The sequence below is a fragment of the Pteropus vampyrus genome, unplaced genomic scaffold (genome assembly GCF_000151845.1).
Source record: "Pteropus vampyrus isolate Shadow unplaced genomic scaffold, Pvam_2.0 Scaffold108, whole genome shotgun sequence".
Lineage (NCBI taxonomy): Eukaryota > Metazoa > Chordata > Mammalia > Chiroptera > Pteropodidae > Pteropus > Pteropus vampyrus.
Window position 1 is genome coordinate 2,265,407 of NW_011888889.1, and position 18,494 is coordinate 2,283,900.

General features: G+C 32.2%; 1 protein-coding gene and 1 pseudogene across 3 annotated transcripts in view; one reads left to right on the forward strand and one right to left on the reverse strand.

The window, feature by feature from the left end:
• Positions 1 to 2,968: 2,968 nt before the first annotated feature.
• Positions 2,969 to 18,494, reverse strand: part of VPS37A (VPS37A, ESCRT-I subunit) — a 33,336-nt gene continuing 17,810 nt past the window's right edge. For 2 of the 3 annotated variants that reach the window (XM_023533681.1, XM_011365266.1), the window contains exons 5-12: positions 15,214 to 15,439; positions 13,721 to 13,791; positions 10,710 to 10,837; positions 10,571 to 10,629; positions 10,428 to 10,496; positions 6,411 to 6,554; positions 5,322 to 5,402; positions 2,969 to 3,567 (exon numbers count right to left, since the gene is read on the reverse strand). In XM_023533681.1, coding sequence (XP_023389449.1) covers positions 5,322 to 5,402; positions 6,411 to 6,554; positions 10,428 to 10,496; positions 10,571 to 10,629; positions 10,710 to 10,837; positions 13,721 to 13,791; positions 15,214 to 15,439 — 778 coding nt within the window. In that variant the 3' untranslated portion in view covers positions 2,969 to 3,567. The remainder of the gene's footprint in view (positions 3,568 to 5,321; positions 5,403 to 6,410; positions 6,555 to 10,427; positions 10,497 to 10,570; positions 10,630 to 10,709; positions 10,838 to 13,720; positions 13,792 to 15,213; positions 15,440 to 18,494) is intronic. The other variant, XM_011365268.2, reaches the window with a different exon arrangement.
• LOC111743172 lies at positions 4,539 to 4,657 on the forward strand (annotated as a pseudogene).

Below are 18,494 nucleotides of genomic sequence, written 5' to 3' on the forward strand. Positions count from 1 at the left end.
CTGAAACCATTATGCTGTATACCTTAAACTTATGCAGTGATAATATGTCAATTATATCTCAATAAAACTGGAAAAAGAGAAAGGGCAAGAAAGCTACATTGCTAAAATTTTTAATATGAAAGATTTGAAGGGAGTGTAACAGTATATATAAATGAATACATTATAATTGTAATTATGTTAGTTGTATTTAAAAATGAAACAACTTTGTTAAGAGACTTGTAATATAAAAGTACTGTTAATGTAAATAAAGCAAGTAATTTTTTCCAAATAACAAAATTTGAGCAGTTCCAAATTAAGTACAAGGGATGTTTATTCTTTTTCTGCAATATATTATGTGTAGTAGGGAAAAACCTTATTAAATTTTTAGGATACAGTCATAATGGCTTTTGTATTTTTGTAACATAACTCACTTCATGCCACTCCTATAGTTAACTCTTAGAAAAATTTCCTTGACTAATACGAAAGATACAACTTTAATCTCTTCCACTCGACAATGTTCATCTATAAAAATAAATAATAAATTTTAAAAACTGATAGTCAATATACCAAAAGAACTATGCAATTATTTTGAAAAGCAAATAGTGTAAATATTTGATATTTTAAAAATTTAATTCTTAATGCGATGTCTTTCACATCAAACTCTTTTTCAGCCTCCCCAAACACCTTACAATTTATGCATATGTTCATTTAGACTATTTATTAGAAGTTATTCTAACACTGAAATTTATATAAAAGGTTACATTTATTGCTTATTAAACTTCAGTGTGCTTTCACGGAGCCTTGAAAGAACATGGCCAATTCAACAAGACTAAAATCTCTAACAGTACATTCTCATTTTAATCTAAACATCCATCAGGAAGTGTTTTAGGGCTGTTTGAAAGCATAGGGAATAAACAAATAAACAAATGTTAAACTGACTCAAGGTAGATTACTCCCCAATTAGTAATATTTAGAGCTCGACTTCTTATTTAGTGATATTCAGGAAAATTTAATGATATCAAGTAGGTAAGAATTTTGATCATGATGCAGTAATCAACAAAGGAACTTTTTTAGAATAAAGGTGAAGAGAATGGAAACCTTGGCATATATTTTTATTCTTTAATAGCACACAATTAGTTTCTTTCCCAAAAAATCAATTTGAGCTATCTTTTAAATATATATAAATTATGATCAAACTTACCTCAATTCCAATATAAATTTCCTAGTTTATTCCTAGAAAATATTCCTTTGAAACATAGCTTTAGTATGTATCTCATTTAGAAAACTTTCTTCTATTTTGAGATAATTAGCCTTTACATTTCTATGCATTACAATCTCCTACTCTGAATAATCTAAAAACTCCTAAGCTCTACCATTCTAATTTCCATCTGGTCATTTATTATGTTAAAGTAAAATCAGAATTTCTGCTTTAGCAGGCATTTTTTCACCTCCTCTGGCACTGCTTCTCCAATATGGACAATTTTAAGAAAATATAGCCATAAAATTACAAAAAAGTCACTTACTTTCTGTTGCAACAGAATCGAAAATTCAGACATATTCAAATGCAGACATTTTTCCATCCTGAATGACTTACATAACCAAATCTGATTTTATCTGTTAAATGCATATAATGATCAAACTCTTTTTAATGAATGGGTTTTAAGGAGTTTATCTAATTAATTTTGGAAGGAGAAAGCAAGCTATGCTAACTAGTATAAAATGAAACTGGGACAGTTCGAGTTTAAAGAATAAAAAACACTGAGATGAATTACTTCTTTGTTATATAGAGAGGTTTACTGTGCAATATATATTTTTTTCTTTTTAGTGGAGGGAAGATAGATAAGAACCTAAACACTTAAACCATGTTTGACTTGTAGTTGTATTACATAGTATTTCCACAATGCCTCATTCTTAGTAGGTGCTTAATAAAATTAGTAGATCAAATGAATTAATGTCCTTTTAGAATGGCTGTGTTCTGCTTGAGTCTTGTTCTGTACTCTACCTGATTTCTAAGAAAGCTACCTGCTTTCTTAGATTGCTTGCAAAAGACTAGGACTTTTATGCCCTCCACTGCAGTGACTGCTGGGGAAAACTGAAGATCTGCTGGCCAGTGCAGTATGGAAAGGTTTCTGAATATCCAGAAGACTTTGTCACAGATTTGAAACACTCACCTCAGTTATCTATAAATCTGGAATAATAATTGTACCTTACTCGTTTTGGCCACTTTGAAGATTAAAACCGCATGCCCTTAGCAGTGCCAGGAAGACAGGTGATTAATAAAAGATAATTTCTTTATCCAAACTACATCTTTATAGTCCATGTGAATACTTGCCCTTTCATAAACATAAACTAAGTATTAAGTATATATCAAGTCTAAGAAAATAATTTTGTTTTTCCTAAAGTTCTACTCACAAAAACATGTTAGGTAAACAAGAATAAAGAAAAGATAAAACTGTACTATAAGCTAGTGTTTGGAATGACAATTGGGATGAAATTTAAACAAAAATATGCATTATGTTGTTTGTGATTTAGATACTACCTTATCAAGCCTCAGACATATAGTTCAAGATTTTTTCCTTCAATTCTGTAACACGGAATAAAAACAAATTGCTGAACATAATACAAGCTAAAAAGAAAATTCAATTAAATTAATTAAAAACAACTTTTAAAAATTAAATATTAATTTTATTAGTATAACTTTCCCTTATGAAACCCTAATTCATAGTAAAGGTCAGAAAATTTCATTGACGTTGTTACGTCTAGATTTGCTATTTATTAACAAAGACTGTTTTTTAACTTCAACATTAGTAATTTAAAGAGCAAATCCTTATCCAACCACAAACTCATCCGATACTTATATTAAAAAATCAGCATGAAAATTTATGTTGGACTAGTTTAAGTAAAAGGCAATTTTTTTCTATTAGGTAAAATACTTACCTGTATTACTTCTTAAATGCATCTTTAATTTTAAAAATAAAACAACACTATATAAAAGTAGCTGGTTTATTCTTTTGATTTATTGTATTAAAAATTACTTTCTTGAGATGGCACATTGGCAGGTTTGGTGTTTCCTGACACTAGGAATATTTAAAACAAATTATTTTTGAAAGTCTGATCATCTAGAAAGAAAAAGGAAAAATAGGAGTCTATAGTTGAAAACAATAATTTTTTGAAAAAGGTTGAGGAAAAAATCTAAACAAACCATTCTTGATAAAGAAATGAGGCAGTTTCAAATTAAAAATACAAATTTAAGTGAAGTAATTTTATAAAATATTGAAACTAGCTAAAATTACATGCATAGGTATTTAACCAATAATGAGAGGAATAGCAGTAGAACTTAAATATGATAGGATTTATCAATAATAAATAAACATTTTTAGTGCAAATAGTACAGAAAAATTTCTCAAAGCCAAGATCATAGCAATCATTCTAATCTGTACAAAATCAGTCTCAGTTCTGTATATAATCTATATAGCGTATCTATGAATTCAGCTGCTGTGATGAAATACCAATTTGCAAATCATAAATATAAATGTGCTTAGTTTTGTGTCCCGTTCGTCTCTTGGCAGTTCATGCTTTCAGGAAAATCTAGGAAGAAAAGAAAATTTAAAAATCTAAACTTTAGAATGATAAATTTTCAAACCTTTACATTTTCTTCACATTAAGATTTATCTATAAAAAGATAACTTGACCATGAGGTAAAAAGAGGTGGAGAAAAGATTCTAGCACGTTCATATAAATAAGTGGTTACTTAGGGCCCACTTTCTTCTCAAGCTGTAAGAAATGAACTCTTGATATTAAAAAGCAACCCTTACCCTCAGGGACTGCCAATATGATTTATAAAATAAAACAATTAAATGTTAGCACTAACATTAAGGACACTGAGAGAAGGGGCAGATGAACGGGAGATGAGAAATAGCTGTCATTTTCCTCCTTGTAACCTGCTTCCTCTTTTAGGGAACCAATCATGCTCCTTTCTCAAAGTCCACTCCTTCGGCCCAGTCGAGTGGGCAAAGGACCACATGTCACTAGTCTCCAGATTAAACTGATAAGGTCAGGATGGACACTACCTATCCTGGGCCAATCTCTTTCCCAGGGATTTGTAGTGAGACTCCTGAAAGTCTCCACTGGTGTGTGAACTGTCATGATGCGATCAGGCCTGCGGGCAGCAATGGTTGCAGCATGTGCAAGTGTAACAAAGAAAGGTTCTCTGAAGAGCAAGTAAGAAAGCACATGAGAGCAAAAGACAGAAAAAAACAGATATATAGAAATGAGAAACAAGCATCCCTGGAAAGGGTGTGAGAAAAAGGAGCTGCTTGAGTTATTGTGGCCTCTAGTCATGCTTTCACTCTCAGGTGATTAAGCTTTACTTTCCTGTATTTAGCTCTATAATGTATCCCAGCATTATCCAGTAACACAATTTCTACTTAAACTTGTTGGGGTGGGAATTAGTTCTTATGACCAAATCATTCTCTGCGCAAGAAAGGTGGGAAAGGAAAAGGAAAGGTGTCTTGAGATCAGGTAAAAGAATGAACAAAAACATGATGTAGAAAAATGAAGTCTACGGACATGCCACCCTGAACATGCCCGATCTCATCTGATCTCAGAAGCTAAGCAGGGTTGGGCCTAGTCAGTATTTGGATGGGAGACCACCTAGGAAGATCAGGTGCTGTAGGCATTAAAAAAAGAAAAAAGAACATGACACATGAGACAACGTAAGGACAGAATGGAAAGTTAAAATGGATGATCTCATTTGTCAGATTATAAAGGCTTAAAATCACAGAGAAATTTGGCATTGATACTGTCTTTGCTAGGGGCTCCTTATAGGTTCTAAAACAGAGAAATTATATTGTAGAATGGTCTTTTAGGAAGATTCTATCTGTGCTGTGTAGAAGGAAGAAACTGTAAAGTCAGGGGACTAGCCAGAAAATTGCTGGAATAATCCTGGTGTGCGATGAAGAAGACACAGACTGGAAGTTCATTTTAAAAGAAGAAATGACAAAGGAGACTATTGAGGAATATGTCAATTAAGTGATATGATATATTCCACATACCAGCAAAGTATAGTGTACAACAATACATAAGTAGCCATCAAATATTGAAAAAAAAATTTTCCTTTAAGCCAACATCATACTAATAACCAGAAGATTTCTACTTACTATATGCTTATGTAAATAACATTATACTTAACATATAATACAAAATATTCTATAAGTTGTATAGCACAATAGCTATAATGACACTATTATACTTTAAGCTGGCTGAACAGGCACTAGTAAACACTTCTATTAAAGAACAGTCATGCAATAGCCTAGACTCAAACCTTCTGGAATACAATTTACCTATAGTGGAGCATGAAACTGGCTGTGCATTACTATCACCTGTTGAAGTTTCTCTTCCTTGGCTCTTCTACAGTGGCAAATCTAGAAGATAAATTATTTAAAGTAACAATCACTTCTCCAATAATTTGCCTACTACTTCCTACATTATGATGCAATTCTAAGTAAGATTCTTTAACCTGTTGACATTATTTAAGTTTCGAATGTTTACGGTAGCTCAGAATTTAATAATTAAAAAAAATTTTGTTTGTAAGATAACTGTTTCCTGCAAAGTTTGAGAGTATAAAACAAATTCTGATCCTTTATATCAGTTTGGATTAAATAATATCAAATATCCGTGTTTTAAAAATATGAAATAAATCCTACCATTGTTAATCATGAAGGTTAACAAAAACTTGAAGGTACAGTTATATAGTACCAAAGAACAATAGATAAAAAATCAGTGCCTTATTAATGCTATAATACAGTCATTAGTGTGCCTGAACTTCAATTTTCTCTCACGGAAAATGGGGATAATAAAATCTGCCCTACCTTCTTTAAGGGGATATGCATATACTTAGCACACATGTTTTACAAAGTTTAGTAACAAAAGGTTATTTTTTAAAAGTCATGTTTCAGAGAAATTATGAAAATATTTAGGACTCTATCAAAGGGCAGCAAACTGCTAAGCAGACTTTTCTTAAAATATAATGACAATAAAACAGAAACTAATCTAGAATGTTAATATTAAAATTTTTTTAAATCTCTGTTGATTACTCTCTTTTAGAATAACTTATGAAATAGGTTATTCAGGAGTGTATTACAACTATTAAGATGAGACTCATGCTGATTTATTACCTTTACTACAGAATGATACAGACACTATCATTTCTGAGACAAAACTATTATTTGATTTACCTGCTTGTGTACTCACAAGCAGGTTTAAAGTGATAGTAGGATGTTGCTATCATTCCCAACAGAGGCTCTTCAATTTCCTCTCATGGCACTCAAGAGTCCCGCTCAATAATGTGCTAACATTTTTTTTTTTTACTCATGAAAATACTTAATTTGGTATTACGCTTCACTTGTCCTCAACCAAAGAGTATTACATACTGTTCTCTTTTCCATGAAGCTACTGAGAAAATCGTCTATTTCAGTTTTTCCCTCCAAGAAATCTTCAGCAATATTATCGGATTCTTCCTCAGCTTCATGTGCAGCTACTTTTAATCTTGCCTGTAGGGCACTTGCACTACAGCTCTGAAAAAAAAAAAAAAAATCAAATACTATATTAGTTCATAACACTCAGAAAAACTCCTTAGAAAGAAAATGAGGCAGAGGTATGGAGAAGCATTCATTATATGCCTTGCATAGTCTCTTCTGGAGGAAATCTGCTACCACCTGGGCCCTCAGCTTTTAGAAATAGGGGTGGATACCTAACACAACAGAAACCAATCCATTGGCTGCAAACTATTAAATGAGATAAACTGGGCAAATCACTGTCCTCTTTTGGGCATTTAGCAATAAGATAATTGTGGTAGGCACCCTCTAGGACAGTGGTCCCCAACATTTTTGGCACCAGGGACCACTGTTCCTATGAGAATCTAATGTCCAAAAATCTGAGGTGGAGCTGAGGTAGTGATGCTAGGGCTGGGGAGTAGCTGCAAATACAGATGAAGCTTCACTCGCTTGCCCGCAGCTCACCTCCTCCTGTGTGGCCCGGTTCCTTAACAGGCCATAGACTGGTACTGGTCCACAGCCTGGATGTTGGGGACCCCTGCTCTAAGATGATCCCCAATGAACTCCATCTCCTGGTATTCCTGCCCTTGTACAATTCCCCTCCCCTTGAGTGTGGGCTGGACCTAGTGACTCGCTTCTAATGAAGAGAATATGACAAAAATAATGGAATTAAATTTAACCAGAGGCAAAAGACTTGTACACTTAAAACTACAAAACAATGCAAGAAATTAAAGACATAAATTAAGTGGAAAAATATCCCGTGTTCATGAGCTGGAAGACTTGATATTGTTAAAAATACTACTCAAAATGATCTAGAGTTAATTAAACCCCTATAAAAATCTCCATGAAGTTTTCTGCAGGAATAGAAAAACTCATCTTAAAATTCATATGTCATCTCAAGAGACCCCAAATAGCCAAAGCACTCTTCAAAAAGAACAAAATTGGAGGATTCATACTGATTTATAAACGTATTACAAAGCTATAGTAATCAAAACTGTAGTACTAGCGATAAGAGACATACAGATAAATATAATAGCGAGCCTAGACATATACCTTCACGTATATGGTCAAATATTTCCAATGTGTGTGCCAAGAGCATTCAAATGGGGGAAGGAACAGTCTTCAACAACTGGTGCTGAGAAAACTGGATATCTACATACAGAATGAAGCCGAACCTTACCTTACCTTATATATAAAAAATTACTCAAAATGGATCAAGGAACTAAATGTAGGAACTAAAGCTATTTTAAGAATTGTCATTCTAGTGGCTATTAGGTGGTATCTCATTGTCATACATCACACACACAGGAATGTACAGGAACACATTATTTTCTTATCACTCTTGCAAACACTGGTTGTCTATTATACAAGTTTGGATCACACAGATGATGGTATGTTGCTTATTATTATTGTTAGGTTGAGCATCTTTTCAAATGTTCCCATTTATTTATTCATTAAATATTTACTGTGTATCTACTATGTGCCAAGCACTGGACCAGGTATGGGGTACTCTGAGGGACTAAAAGTAGACAGGCTTCTGCACTTATAGCACCAACAGTCCAGTGAAGTGGTTTCCATACTTTTAGAGTACAGAAGATTTATCATATGAAGAGATTCTGAGTGAGCACATCTAGAGAAGAGTCTAAGAATCAAGGTTGTTTTTAAGCATTTCAAGAATCACTTCAAGCAATTGTTATACAAATGGTCCAGGGGGACAGAATAACTGTTACATCAAAATATTTACTGGACATTCTGACTTCTTCTTTCCTTTGCCTATTTATAAGTGCTTTTTATGAACCACTGTCATTAATATTTGTCATATATGCCATATTTGTTCTCTTTACTTCACATCTGACTTTATGATCTTCAAGTTTTAAATTTACATATAGCTTTGAAATATATCAGTTTCTTTTATGCTTCTGCCTATCGTATCATGCTTAGAAAGGATTTCATCACCAAAATCTTTAAAAAGAATCCTAGGAGATAGTTGCCATTCGTAATTTTATTGTTTCCACTTAAATACTCTCGAGTATCTTTCCATGTATGGTATATAAGAATCTTTTTTTTCTAAACGGACTGCCAATTATATAATTAAGTCCTTAATTTTTTCTAACTACACATATACACATGAGTGTGTTTCTGAACTACATAGTCTGTTCTATTGAACTATTTTTCTCTTCCTACAAAACTATTCTACTATTTAAATAATGTGGTTTTAAAATATATTTTGATATTGGGAAAGGTCTTCCTCATTCTTTCTTGTTATTCGAGCTCTTCTGACTACTGTTACCCATTTAGTCTTTCAAATGAACTTTAGATTCTGTCAAAATAAAAAATACTTGGGATTTTGATTGGAAGTATATTAAAATTTTAAGTTATCTTGGGAAAAATGAAATCTTTATTAATACTGTCTTTTCAGTCCATGATTATTTGATGCTTTATTTACTCAAGTCTTCTTTTATGTCATTCCGTAAAGTTTCCTAACTTACTTCATTGGGTTCGGTTCTAAGTATTTTAGAATTTTGTTGTTATTGTAAAGGAATTTTTTTCTCTACTTCATTTTGCACTGACAGTTGCTGGAATCTAGAGAATAACTTTCTCAATTTGTTAGTATTTTTGTTTGTTTGTTTTTTGTAAACAACTGTTTCATCTTTTACATTATACCTTTTCTTGTCGTGTTGCAGTGGCCAGACTCTCCCAAGCAATGTTAAATAGCAGTGATATTGGGGTATCACTGTCTTAATCCTAACATTAATGGGATCCTGGAAATGTTTAGTCATTAAATGTGCTCTTTGCTGTTGTTTCTAGTATTTTTTAATCAAATTAAGGAATTAATTTCTACCTTAGTTTACTAAGAGATTGTATAAGGAATGATACTGACTACTGTGAAAAGTTTCTTTAGCATTTACTAAGCTTTAATGTGCATCTAAAAGTATTTCAGTTGATTCTCTCAGATTTTCTAGTTAAGAGTGAGGGAGTACTGCTTACATTTGACTCCTGACTCTGACACACACTTTCTATTTACATGACTTCAGAGAAAGTAGTTAATATCCCTGTGCCTCAGTTTGCTCATCTGTAAAACAGATAAATAGTAACAATACATACCTCATAGGATTTTGAGGGTATAATGGGCAATGTATGTAAATAGCCTAGATAATATAAAACACACAGTAATTGCTCAATGTTACCTATTTCTCATTTCTTTTATTCTAAAGGATGACCATATCTGAAATCATTATAAATTTATATTCTCCTTTACCATCTTTTTTTGCTGTTGTTTTATTTCTATTTTATATTTTATATTGACTTTACCTTCTGGAATTCCTGATTTTAAAGATAATAGAATATTGTTAATTATGATGCTGATTACCAATATGAGATATAAACATTATATTCTCTATTCTTTTTATTTTTAAAGATTTTTTTCAGAAATGTGAGTCGAAATAAAATGCTTTTGATTTTTCGTATAACTAGATTTCCAGTATAAAATCTATCATTTATGGTGAATTATACTTTATATATTTTAATATATTTTTCAATTTTCTTACTTTTCATTTAAGGAATCTATACATAAGCTAACTAATGAGTATAAAGTTAAAGTTTTTTGTTGTTAAGATTTTATTACAAGAATTAAACTGGCTTTACTTTCCCAGAAAAGTTATATATACAGGACTTTCAACATTTTTCTATTTTGGAAACAAATATGCTCTTGCATGAGCACAAATGACTTATAATGCTTCATAATTGAGTGTTGTTCATCTGCATTTATAGGTATCATGCCTTATAAAGTGAGACACCTAATAAATGCTTTTTGATTATAATGAAAGTAAGAATATGGCTCATACATATTAAGGTTAAAAATTATGGTAAAGGAAAAGAGCTAAACAATCTTACCTCACTAAGTTCATGCTGCCTTTGCATCTTCTTTTCAAAAGTAGATTTCATTTGAGTAAGTAATTCATACTAAAAGAGAAAATTAAAATGTTTAATTCTATTTTTAAATTACATGGATTTCTTCAAAATGATAACTAACTCACCTTATCTAAAACAGTTTGCCTTTTGGCTTCCAAGCTGGGCTCCAAAAGGAGATTTTTCCCTGTAAGATAAATTTCTGGTTTATTTCCATGTGAAAATCATATTTTTCTTAGGAAATTTAAGAAGTAAGGAAAGACATACTTGCTAGCTCCTCAATACTTTTTACTAAATCGTCCTTGTCAGTAATAATTTGTTTTAGTTGAGGCAAAGTAAGAAATTGTTCTAGTAATATCTCCTCCTGTTCATTCATATCTGTAAGCTGTGACACACTAAAACACAACAGAAAAAATATGTTAACAAATATCAGTAATAGAGTTTTTCTTCATTATAAGTCATGATTTTCAGTTTCATTCAGCTGATAAGGTTCTAAATAATTTTTGAAGTATCTATTTTTATGTATATACATACATAAGGAGGCAAATTATAACCTTAAAAGCAAATAAAGCATCAGTCACAATGGAACATAAAGTAATCTGAATATAGTGTCAAATCACTATGAAGACGAGGGTGCATGAACAGCTTTAACAACCTCCCAATTTTAACCTGTGTGCCTATTTAGCTAATAGATATATGGCCGTCATAATAACAGATGTGTGTATTGTACATGTGCACATGTGTAAGCATGGAAGGCTAAATCAAAAGCAAAAATCAGTATCCATAGGGTGAAAGAGACAACTGGATAGATGTGACTGGGATGAAACCTATCTTTTAGTTTTGACTATGGATTCATATAAAAGCATTATATGGTTAAAAAACAAAATTAAAGAAAATAACAGTCTCTAAAATTCAAAGCAAATGGAAATAAAAGAACCTGTTTTTACTAAGTTACATAATCATCCATAATCATCCGGTAAAGTATTATTTGCAGAGACTTTAAAAAACAGTATTTGGCTGTACATCTCTGGTGTGATATATCCTACGGACAAAAAAAGTGTAAAAAACAAAAACAAATGAACAAAACCTTATCCTACATTTAATAATCATAGTAATAATACTGGTATTGTTATTTTGGAAAAGGAAAAGTGGCTTTCAAAGAAATGGCTAATTTGAGATCAGGGAAAAGAAATGTTCATGATGAGCCCATGGCATCTTTGCCTTCTCCCTTTGTTGACTGCGTGTGCATCAACTCATGATATTGAAAACTGATAAAGAGAAAAAAGTCAAGTATTTATTTTGCCTTTTCTGTATGAAGTGTATTTCAATAAAATTAAGTAGTTTATTTAAGAAAGTTCTTCATAGAATTCTGGCTAATTCCGGCAGTAGGAAATCACATTTGCAACTCTTAATGAAATAACTGAGAGTCAATAATGTAAGGTGTTTGAACCTGTTTAATTCTTAATGTCACTAAAAATAGAACAATAAGACATCATTACTGCCTTATGTGATATAATAGGAACTTGCATTAATTATGATGTAAGTATTCCTGCCAAACGATTTAAACTTAAATCTTTTTTCAGCTTTATTGAGATATGACATATAACACTGTATAAGTTAAAGGTGTACAATGCAATGGTTTAATAAAAATTGAACCTAAATCTAGTCAAAACTCTAGATGTAGCCACCAGTAAAAGGAAATATGGGAAACAGAGGAATATCTTCAATGGTACCACAAGAATGCAATCAGGCAAAAACAAAATATGGGAAAATCTACAAGACAAATAACTTATTTCTTCAATAAATATGTAATAATATAATGTGTATAATTTACATATATTATATGTATATTTATGTGTTTATGCATATATATGTATGTATGTATACATAGTGTGTATAAAATCTGTGTAGGTATATGTATATTAACAAAGGTGGGGAGAAATGGTGCACAATTAAAGAAAACATCAGAGATACAGTCTTCGAATGAAATAGCTAGATTTTGTTTTGAATCTTGATTCAAATAAGCTACCAACAAAAAGATTTGATTATTAAGATCCTGAGGAAATGAGATAATGTTAAAGAATTTTCATTAATTTTACTAGGTATGATGATGTGGATTGGGATTATGGTAAAGAAAAAAAGTCCTTACCCGCTGGAGAAATTTAGTGAAGAATTTATGGGTGGAAATGATATAATATTTGGGATTTGGTTTAAAATAATCTTGACCCATACCCATACTTCCTCAAACAAAGCTGAAAAAAGGGTATATGAACAAGACACGCAAAGAAGTTCACCTTTTTGTATTTTTTTTTTGACATTTACATAGTCTTTTTTTTAAAAAAAGAACGAAAAAAAAGAATCCTTTATAACATGGGAATAATAGTACCTATTTCATAGGGCGTTGCAAGCATTACATAATGCATATAAATACTTAACATTTATGAGGTATGCTGTAAACCTTCATTAATTAATTATTAGCAGAAATTAAGAAATCGCTATTTTCTGAAAATAATTGTAAAACACTGGGTCAAATAAAGCTAAACTTTTCTTTTTTTAACTATGAAATTTCTAATGGGTATTTTTTTTTTGGTTGTACATCTTTGTGGGATATATTCTAAAGACAAAAAGAACTTTTTTAAAAAATTGCATTCGGCAGTCTTAGTAATAGCAGCTTTATGAGTATTGTAAACCCTCAATGGGGGTATAAAAGATGCAATGCTTCCCAAAGTTGAGTGGCCACAAAACATGTTTTTTCATGGTGCATCTTAAAGAAGCAGTGTTCCATGAATAATGGTATCTTAAACTTGACTATTACAAACTTCTTTCCCAGAAATTTGAATAAATTTGGCTCTGTAAAAACACCTTGCTATTACTTTGAGAACTTTATTTTTCTATGTACAAACTTCTATCTACTAAAGGAACAGTGAAAAGGTCTAATATAGGCCAAAATATATTTTGAAATTTCCAGGGATAATGTATTCAGAAATAATTTTCATTAGACTATAAATCCACAAGAGAAAGGATATTGTTATCCTGGTGACTATTATATCATTTCTAGCATCTATAAAAATCCCTGAGTACGTACTTGTCACTCAGTAAATACAACCTACAGACATAAAACGGATTTATAAAACTTCCCCACTAAGACAACCATAATTTAGGAGCAGTGAGCATTTAAAAAATATTTCTGTTTAATATGGATATGAAAACGATACTTTGGTTTGTATTTACAAACAAAACAGACAACGAATACCAACATTATTTTCCAAGTTTTTTACCTTAGTTCTGAGAGTTCTGGAAATACATCAGGGACATCTGGCATCTTGTAACCAAAACCATTTTGGCTTATCTAAAAAGTTTGAAATGTCATTAAATTTCAGCCATCTTTATAACTGCTGATTACCTACGAAAGTAATTTTTAATGTACTACTTCCCATAACTGTTTTCAATATCACTTCTTCATCTTCTCAGTTTACACTATCCTTACTTACCTGTCTTTGGGGATCATATGCACATTCTCTTTCTTGGGCACATTCATGATTGTAAAATAAATCTAAGGACATCTGTGACAAGTGTGAAGAATTATCTGTGTGGATACACACACACACACACACACACACACACACACACAATTTGTCTCAAAGGAATTAAGTATAGGAAAACAGTAAGTTGGCAAAAGTCTGAATAGTTCCATAAGTAAGTTCAATGAGACAACAGGGTAGATAAGGAATAGAGTATCTGCTGTTTGAATATAGATGATTTTTTAAAACTAAAGAACCATGAAAAGGTCTCTTGTAATTCTGTTTATACTATTAACTGTAGTTTGTTCATAATATTCAATACAATGGTGAAAGATTTTAGAAAAACGAAGTCCACTTGTGCCTATACTCTGAATTATTACAAATGCTAAAACTAGTAAAGTTAGATATAATAAGGCTTTACAAGTATTACTATTGGTGATATTCACTAAGGGTTAAAAATGAAGGTTTTTAAATCACTTTATGTTTTATGCACAAATATTAGTCTCTGCTTCAAGTAATATCCCACATGGTAAGTTATCAGCTAATTAAAGAATGTACAATTTTGAAACCAATGGGACACTTGAAGCCATTAGCATGATATAATGGACCCTCCACGGTCTGCTTCTCCTATGTGATCACTTCTTACACCCTTGCCTAAATCCCAGGTGAGAACCAGAGAGATCTTTTATAGGCAGCTTCACAAATATGCCATTTGGTTTATGCTTACCCCACTTGTTAATGCTATTGCCTCTTCAAAGAATGCTCTAAACAACCCCTTGTCGTACTAGCAAATTCATTACCATGTATCAAAATCTTGCCTCAAAGATGAATTCACTCACCATTCATTCATTCATTCCTTCCTTCATCAGCCTCATTTTAACTGAGCACCTAATATATGTATCAGGCATGATTTGAGGCACTAAGTATAAAGTGGTGAAAAAAAAGAATCACTTTTTTTTATAAAGACATCCCTTCTAGTTCCACCTTGGCCCCTGGGAACTGACCATTCCCTAAACTGTGTCTTCACCATAACTCCAGACTATTTCTTCTACTCTACTGGAAGTGCCTTATTTACAATTATATGATTATATACTAGTCATCTATCTTGAGTCTGTTACTTGCATTGCAAATGTGATTTAATCTTTTTATCTTTTGTGCCTAACTTGTGCTGGCACAAGGAGACATATAAGTGTTTGTTAACTGAATGAATGTTTCAAGGGTACAAAATATAGATAACTGAAGATACCAACCGGAGCTGAAGTGTCTGTTGTGGGAACAGGTAACGGTAGATTTGAAAGGATGCCAAATGAAGGTGCAGCAGGCTTGGCTGTTGAATAACTTGTCGTTGAAGAAGAAACAGTGTCAGCAACAGATAAAGCACTGATAGTTCTGTTAGCTTCTTGTGGGGGATATGGAGGAAGAAATGGAAAACCCTGAGAGGCATACGGAGGCATCCCACCTGGGTTACTATATAAACTAAAGAGAAAGACAAGAGAAACATTAGATTAGAATTTAGGAGTAAATTTATAAAGCAATGGTCGGATGCTATAGATGGAATCTGTTTATGGCAGGTGATATTATAATTACGTAAATAAATTAAATATATAAATTGATAAAACTTGAACCCCCAAAAGAAAATTTTGGTTTCCATAAAAAAGAAAAATGTTTTAGAAAACATACTATTCAGCTTGTCACTAGAAGTGAACAGAAAGGTCACATTTGAGTTTTGAGTACTCTACTGACGTCAATCAGTATCTTCACAGAGGAAATGGAGAAAAACATTTAACCCAGAAATGTATTCGAATGGAGATTACTTAGTGATTTCACTATATTTTGCAAAATATGACTGAAAGTCAAATTGATTTTCTAGAAAATTCTAAAGGTAAAAGTATCAATGATCTAAAAATGTTAAACAAAAAAACAGATACATATAAAGAAAACATATATTAGAAAAACTGGAAAAGTAGGATGTACTTGGGATTTAATCAAAGAACAATATGTATTTTTACAAGACAATAATATCGGTTCCAGTTCAAGATGGTGACGTAGGATGATCCTGAACTCACTTCCTCCCATGGACACATAAAAATTTCCTCTGAGGGGGAAGAAATACTGTTAAAATAACTATACTTCTGAAAGTAATCTACAGATTCAATGCAATGCCCTGCAAAATTCCAATGGCATTTTTCACAGAAATAAAACAAATAACCCTAAAATTCGTATATCACAAAAGACCCCAAATAGTAAAAGCAATTTTGAGAAAGCATAACAAAGCTGAAGACATTATGCTCCCTGATTTCAAACTATATTACAAAGTCATACTAATCAAAACAGTACACTACTGGCCTAAAAACAGATTAGGTAAATAGAACAGAATAGAGAACTCATCAATAAACTCACATATATATAATCAATTCATTTACCACAAAGGAGCTAAGACAAAACAATGGGGATAGGACAGTCTCTTCAATAAGTGGTACTGGGAAAACTGGACAGCCAGCCACATGCAAAAGAATGAAACTGGACCACTATCTTACATCACATACAAAACTTAATTCAAAATGGCCTAAAGACTTGAACTGTAAAACTCTTAGAAAAAAACATAGGCAGTAAGCTCCCTGACACTGGTCTTGGCAATGATTTTTTTTGATCTGACAGCAAAAGCAAAGGTAACAAAAGCAAAATTAAGTGGGACTACATTAAAATAAAAAGCATCTGTGAGCAAAGGAAACCAACTCAATAAAAAGGCAACCTAGGGAGAAAATATTTGCCAATCACATATCTGACAAGGGGTAGATATCCAAAATATATAAAGAACTTGCAGAACTCAAGAGAAAAAAAAAATGATTAAAAAATGGGCAAATCTGTCTGAATAGACATTTTCCAGAGAAGAAATACAGATGGCAACAGGTGAACGAAAAAATGCTCAACATCACTAGTAATCAGGGAAATGTAAATCAGAACCACACTGAGACATCACCCCACACCTGTTAGAATGGCTATTATTAAAAAGACAAGTACTGGCGAGGATATGGAGAAAAGGTAATCCTGAGCATTGTTGGTGGTAACGTAAATTGGTGCAGCCACTATGGAAAATATGGAGGTTCCTTAAAAAATTAAAAATAGAACTACCATATAATCCAGCAATTCCACTTCTGGGGATTTACAGAGAGAAAATAAAAACACTAACTCGAAAAAGATATATGCACCCTGAAGCATTATTTACAAAAGCCAAGATAGTGAAACAACCTAAGTGTACATCAATGGATGAATGGATAAGTGGTATGTATATACAATGGAATATTATTCAGCCATAAAAGAAGACAATCTTGTCATTTGTGACAACATGAATGGACATGGAGGGCATTATGCTAAGTATTATAAGTTAGGCAGAGAAAGACAAATACTGTATGACTTCACTTATATGAGGAGTTAAAAAACAAAAAAAAACAAGCTCATTGATACAGAGATTGGTGGTTGCCAGAGGTGGGGCCTGGGAATAGATGAAATGGGTAAAGTGGGTCAAAGGATAAAAACTTTCCATTATAAAATAAATAAGTCATGGGATGTAATGTTTAGCATGGTGACTATAGTTAATAATACTGTATTGTGCATTTGAAAGTTGCTAAGAAATTGATCTTAAACATTCTTATCACAAGAAAAAATATTTGTAATTATGTACAGTGACAGATGTTAACTAGACTTATTGTGATTATTTCTCAATATATACTAACATCAAAAATTATTTTGTACACCTGAAACTAATATGTCAATTATACCTCAAAAAACAAAATAAGTATTTACATTGAACTTTTTTCCTCTTAGAGAAGTTCAGAGAGAACCTAAAATAATGGGCAACTCAGGCTTATCTAAATACCAATATTTTAATTAACACAGTAAGTTTATATGGATCATTCACTCTTGCATTAAGAAAAGACTTATGTTTCAAATAAATACTAAATGCTAAATATTCCACTTTGTATTTGTCATATAATAAGAAATTTATTTGATCTTTGACCAAGTTCCTGGCACAAAGCTCCTAAGACCTGGTAAATGACAGGAACCTTATTTGTTATTCATTACACCAGAGTTTATAATAAGGTAACTTAGTCTGGGTTCCTATGTAGTCTCAGGATGCTGTTGGTCACCAGAAAGACCAAGGAACAGAGGGTTGGAAATTTTACCTCTACCCACTGACCTCAAGGAAGAGGCTGAATGCAGATTAAGCTTTATAAAAGCTCTTGAACAATGAGATTTGACAAACTTTCTGGTTGGTGAATGCATCCACATGGCAGGAGAGTGGAGCACCCAGTCCACAGAGAAAGAACCTCATGTACTCAGGACACTCCCAGACCTTGCCCTATGAACCTGTTCATCTGGCTATTGATCATTATCCTTTATAATAAACTGATAAACATAAGTAGATGTTTCTCTGAGTTTTGTGAACCACTCTAGAAAAATAATCGAACCTAAGGAGGGGTTATGGGAACCTCTGACTTATAGCCAGTCAATCAGAAGCTAGGTAACAATC